Below are 6,000 nucleotides of genomic sequence, written 5' to 3' on the forward strand. Positions count from 1 at the left end.
AGTCCTTCCCAATTGAATTTGTATCCATAATTTTTAAACATATATGCAGGTATTATTTGCAAAGTTGAGATTTAAAGGATAATAATGTCCATCAAAGTCCAATGGCGGATACTCCCCATTGAGCATTTGGGTTTGGCTGCTATCCAATCATTTTATTCCAGGTCCCATAGTTTGTGTCATTATAATTTCTTCATCAATATTTATTCTCTTTATGTGCTTCATAACAAAATCTGTTTTTTTTTCCTTATAGAGCTATATTCAATCAGATACATCATATAAGAAAGTCATTTCATGGATACAAATATGAAAAGCATAATTCTGTGTCATACATACATGCAAGCAATATTTACAAGTAAAGAGCGGAAGTGTGTGATTGGTATTCATAAATATACCAGTGGACAGAATATGATGGTTTATAGCAAGATATGACAAAGCGGAAGAAATTTAAGTTTTTTTTATCCTTCTAAACTATAGCCAGCATAAACATGAAGTTCAAAAGGAGCTAAATCCTAGAACAAAACTGAGTGTTCAACCAGATTACCTATATTCAGGGAACTTTGAAAGTCACCTAGCACCCAAGCCTGTAATAAATTTTTGAGCAGCTTGAACATGGTCTGTACCTGAAAAAATAATTCCAAAGCATTAAGTAAGGAAACCTCTTAGTTTTCCCGATTCACATTAAACAATGCAAAAGAATTAGAAGACCAAAAACCAGTCATTGAAAGATGAAAGATGGAAGGATCAATTTTAATCTCACTTGACAATTAAAAGACACATAATCAACAGAAAACTGATATTGAATCAATATATAAAGGAAATACCTTTGGTCATCTGGAATGCATGCACAGCACATCTTTCTGTGGCTAGCCTCACCGGAGTACTACTGTCCTTCAAACATTCAGTAAATGCAGGGCCAATAATGATATTGATGCAGTAACTTCTTGTTGATATGAAAACTATGGCAGGAGTGATATGGTCACTTTAGAGCTAACAACTTTAAAATACCCTCTACCATGTTTATCATGCAATTTTACAGCATTTTGTAATTGAAAACCAGCAGACTTTGAGTATTCTTGTTTCCATCTTTTCTACTCCTTGACTGCAGCACACTGACAGGCCCAAACCTGAACAGCTACAACACTAGACTGTTGTGGCTTATTTTCAGAGCCCTAGGCACTGTCCCCGACAGCAAGCCTAGTAGTGTCAGGCTTGGGTGGTGTTAATGGTAATTCACTATTCAAATAAAACAAACATCAGGTCTAAGCCAGAGTTTCAAATATGTCAAGAGATTCAACACTTCTATCAATTAAAATGAAAACATATATTTGCAAAACCAAGATACTCAGAAGTCAGAATACCTAAACCCACCTGTGAAGTGATACCCAATATGCTAGCAGTAGATATTCGGACTTGGTCATCATCATGATGAATTAAATCCTTGAGTTGACTGAAAACACGAACGCTGACAAGATCGCTCACACTTTTCCCAGCATGCTTAAGGACACCTTTTAAAGCTGTGAGAATTGCCTCCCGAACACCAGCATCTGATGCCTGAGCAACACAATAAAAGTGATGTCATGATCATAACAAAGATCAGTGAAGGGGAAAAAATGCATAATGACTACCAAACGTGCAAGCTGGACAGAAGGTCACTGACTAGAGGATCAACTCTTGTACTGAGTGCACTAAGCTTTCCAAGAGCAAAAGCAGCACTTGTACGAACAGTCCTGCATTTCACTCAAGATCTCATGGGCAAGAAATAGGAACTCATATACCATAAATAAGCCAAAGTAAAAAAGACATGCATAAAGGATATATATATATATATATATGTGAAAGGAAAAAAATTTCCAACAGACCCACAAATAATTTATGAAACAATTCAACAATAGTTTGACAAATGAGCTTTTAATGTACAAACAAACCTTGTACTATCTTGTAAGCACTTGATAAATGTTGTTTGAAGCTGAGGAAGAAAAGGCCTTAGGGACATCCCACCCTTCCGTATTAAGATGCTCAATGTTGACAAGATGGCACTCTTCACCTGCCAAGGAAACCGGTCGCCTATGATCCGGATAAGAGGCCTGTAATTATAAAACAAATACATCATTATAGTAGGTACACACCTAGAAAACTTCAGCTAATGGGAAAATAATCTTTTTATTAACAAGAGAACTATTAAATCAAGGCATCAAAAAGCAATAAGCACCCCAAGCACTTAGGAATGTTAAAAAAGGGAGCAAAAAGGAGATTCAAAATTTATGTGGTCATTATGAGCTCTTACCACAAGCATACAGTTTAATGAAGACCATTAAACTAACAGCACCTACAGATAAATGATATACATAATCTGAAATACTTACAAGGTGAGCTCAAAAAGATTGAAGACATGCCATATATTCAATACCCATTTCTTTGTACAGACCATTATTTTAGGGGCACATTCTTGTGTTTCTAAAAGAATAAATTGATTGCGTGAAACTAGCAAAAACGTGATTTTACAGTAAAATTATCCTCTTGCTAGAAAAAAATGAGGAATTTCCCATTAATGAAAAAGAAACAGAAAAAATATCCAAATCCGGAGTTGTTAAAAAAAGTTAGGAGCAGCCAATGACAAGATGTGTTGATGTTTCATATCACTCAACCCTAACTACACACATAATCAGTTGATTTATAGAAGCCACAAAAGTATAATTCACAAAAGCAAGATTTCCCAAAGACGGATGACACATTGTTAACCACCACAGTATTTTATGGTACATTAATTCTAGAAGTCAAAACTTGTACTAACATTTTTCAGATATATTAACATTTAGTATAAACTAGATTTCGTAAAATGTATATGGTCCATACCCAGTGATTGGAATGACAAAATCCTTCAATGCTTTTTCACTAGTCACTTCAATAAGCTCCCCAAGACCCAGTGCTGCCTGCTCTCTTAATTCAGCAGAGCCACTTGTCAGACCCTAAAATGTCATAAGATATCAGAGAATCATCAGAAATGAGACAAGAGGCACAAATAGCTATGATCAATACTTTTTCTACCCAGTAGTCAACTAGACAACCAAATGTATATAACTGACAGGATCATAAGACACACACACATGTATATATATAACAGGATAAAAACAACTTCATGAAAACAGGAAAACTGACACTAGTAATAAACCACCCAATGGAAGAATTGAGGCAGTAACAATACACTTCCGAACCCATATCATTAATTGCTAGTAAATCAGCAAGCATTGCAGACACATAGCATCTACTTGGCTGGTTGAGGAAAAAAATGTCCTTCCCAAGCTCACAACAAGAAATTTTTACCATGACCAGTTTAACTACAGATAAACAGAGTGCATGGGAAAAAAGAAAAGTGGGAATCTCAAATCATGTTTTCTAATCTTTCTTGAAGATTTCTCAAAAAATGAAAGTGAATTGTAGAATTTAACAAACCAAATCTAAAATACATGCTGCATACAAGGATGATGTCAAACAAAAAGAAAAGAAAAAACAAAAAAAAAGAAGGAAAATAACAATATTCTGACAACTAAGAATAAAAAAAGAAAAGCATGAGAAGGACAACGTTATGACAGTAAGAATAAAACCATCCTTACTTGAAGAAATATCAGAAGCAATGGCTGAAGAGCTTTTGGGAGACAGAAACCTGGAATGACAACTGGTCCTCCCTGCAAAAATATTAAAATGGACATAAATACCCAGATGAGTCATCCTTCCACAAATAAGACAAAAAAGGTTTCTGTGCATTCTGTTAATAGTATCATAATGCATACCCAATTGTCTACACTGCAGAATAGTGATCACTACCTTCTTTTTCCTTGCTCTTTATCTTTGGATGTGGACACAGCATCACGTACTAATTTTATATATGAAGGAAGCACCTCCTTAGGAACAGAACCAATAACCCTTGATAAAGCTTCCCAAGCAACCTATTGAAAAGAACATTAGATACAATTTATGGAAGAGTTGAAGACTGAATTATGCATTTGATAGATACCTCAACAGTTGATGAATCTGAATCACTCAGCAAAATGATCAGAGTAGATATCATATTTGGTGCTTCATCTACCATATATAACTTGTTGTATTTGAAGAAAAATCCTATCAGGTATGATGAACTTCTAATCAAAGCCTGACACCATAAATATACAGAACCAAAATTAGTGATAAATACATACATGTTTGTGTGTGTGGGTGTAGAGAGAGAGAGAGAGAGAGAGAGAGCATGGAAGGGCAAGGATAATTGGGCTACATACCAAAGTATCCCCAACACCTTTTAGAAGTTCTGCTATTAGATCCTCAACGCCTTCCTCATCTATGACCAAGGCCACTGTTTCTGCAGCCTCCTTAGCCAAAGTTTGAACATCCTACAAACTCCAGTCATTAGATAATCTAGTAGAATAAACAGCATTTTGAAGATGTATTTTAAATGAAGGTGATATACACTAACGTCAAAAGAAGACTGATATTTAGAGTTAGGCAAACAAGAGTTGAAATTTAATATGGCTTCTTCAAACTAGTTGCATACCTCGTCCTCAGCACCCATTGCAGAAAGTAAAGCAGGAAGAATAGTACCAAGGTGAAAGTTAAGACCAGGTCCTGCAACCTCAGCTAAGGCTCCCAGTGCATGTGCATTGAAGGCACTGGATACATATTCAAAGTCTTAGAAAAAGAGCAATCACAATGTGTTTGTGTGCATGCAAAAATTATAGCAACTCAAGGAAGCTACACATACGAAAGGGGAAGATGGACCAGCTTGGGAAAAATATGAGGCAGTACAGCTGTAGTCCTGACATTGAAATTCACAAAAACAGAAATTAACCACATTTTACAGTGGAAAAATATATACAAAAAGACTTGACTCTCAATACATAAGTTGCACAAGGTGTTTTATCTCAAGATTTGTTTGAGACCATCAAGCGCCATATCGGAGGTTTCATCATCCTCCAAAGCATGCAGCAATGTTGGAACAATTTCATCAATTGCTTGCATTCCAGCACTCTGAATAAAGAGACAATTTAAGAGCCTAAGTTAATATCTAAAGAAGAACTTAAAACAAAAGCCAGAAGATAGAAACGATGTACCTTGTACAGAGTGCTGAATGCTAAGCCTGCAGACTCACGCACCTCAGGCATGCTGTAACATATGTTAACATCAAAATTTATCATACTTTCGATAGATTTAAAAAATTACTAGTAGAAATACTGAACTAACCTATGTAAGGATGAGTTCATCCATAAAAATCAATAATGGACTCTTCACAGCACTTGCCATCACTTCACTCAGACCAATGCATACACCCTGTAATTCCAAGACATATGAGAATTACATGACAAATAACCAAAAAGTAACCTTTGTAATTTCCTTATGATTGATCAATTCTTCTATTTTTCTTGTGACCAAAATCCTTGAATAATGTTTTCTATCAACTTTGACAAAAGAAAAAAAAAAAAAAAAAAATTCCTTGATTAATGTCTGCATATCATATTGAGAGATGAGGAGACGGGGGTAGACCAAATGGTGATTTTAGTGCATGCATGGTTTGCATGCATATGGTTTAATGGATTGAAACTTGATGATCAAAATCCCTCTGCAAGTTAGAAGCACAAGAAGCCTTGTATCTGCCTGTTGGGTTTTAGTTTATTATAAAGTATTGATGGGGAGGGGAAGTTTCAAGAGAGAAAGTGGACAAACTACTGCAGCTACAGATAAAAAATTTTACTTGTCTTCTGCCAGCATTAGGATCCTTTAGCACTTGGGATAGGATTGGGGATAATGATCAAAGGACAGCATCTCTTTCACCGAGCTTTCGGACAAGTTCACCCAATGCTCGTGCAGCAACCTACATTAAAAATAAAAATAAAAACGATTTTTTTACCAAATAAATACTGGAAAAAAAAAAAAAGGAATCAAGAAACTAACAATCTGAAAATAAAAGAAGCACAGACCTGCGCCTTTTCAGAAGACGATTGATGCCAGAAAAAA

The 6,000-nt window shown here is 35.5% G+C and overlaps 2 protein-coding genes across 2 annotated transcripts in view; both read right to left on the bottom strand.

The window, feature by feature from the left end:
• Positions 1–1,411: 1,411 nt before the first annotated feature.
• LOC118040703 (protein ILITYHIA-like) lies at positions 1,412–5,361 on the bottom strand. Its single transcript, XM_073406654.1, has 12 exons — positions 5,230–5,361; positions 5,100–5,151; positions 4,929–5,016; positions 4,751–4,796; positions 4,544–4,658; positions 4,272–4,382; positions 4,013–4,147; positions 3,823–3,944; positions 3,612–3,683; positions 2,854–2,966; positions 1,926–2,084; positions 1,412–1,551 (listed from the first exon to the last, which is right to left on the bottom strand). The coding sequence occupies exons 1-9, from the start codon at positions 5,247–5,249 to the stop codon at positions 3,623–3,625; spliced, it is 750 nt and encodes a 249-aa protein (XP_073262755.1). The 5' UTR covers positions 5,250–5,361; the 3' UTR covers positions 1,412–1,551; positions 1,926–2,084; positions 2,854–2,966; positions 3,612–3,622.
• The window catches only part of LOC118032811 (protein ILITYHIA-like), a 12,793-nt gene continuing 12,022 nt past the window's right edge, over positions 5,230–6,000 (bottom strand). Inside the window, exons 13-14 of the mRNA XM_073406637.1 lie at positions 5,738–5,759; positions 5,230–5,316 (exon numbers count right to left, since the gene is read on the bottom strand). The gene's annotated coding sequence lies outside the window, so the exon portion shown is untranslated. The remainder of the gene's footprint in view (positions 5,317–5,737; positions 5,760–6,000) is intronic.

This window comes from Populus alba, chromosome 19 (assembly GCF_005239225.2).
Source record: "Populus alba chromosome 19, ASM523922v2, whole genome shotgun sequence".
Lineage (NCBI taxonomy): Eukaryota > Viridiplantae > Streptophyta > Magnoliopsida > Malpighiales > Salicaceae > Populus > Populus alba.

What these genes read in the sequence shown, in the direction of transcription:
- LOC118040703 (XM_073406654.1), bottom strand. Translation starts at nt 5,249, where the DNA reads ATGAACTCATCCTTACATAG. An exon ending in CAATGGGTGCTGAGGACGAG is followed by an intron (nt 4,383 to 4,543) that starts GTATGCAACTAG and finishes TGGAGTTTGTAG; the next exon opens with GATGTTCAAACTTTGGCTAA. An exon ending in CAGATTCATCAACTGTTGAG is followed by an intron (nt 3,945 to 4,012) that starts GTATCTATCAAA and finishes TCTTTTCAATAG; the next exon opens with GTTGCTTGGGAAGCTTTATC.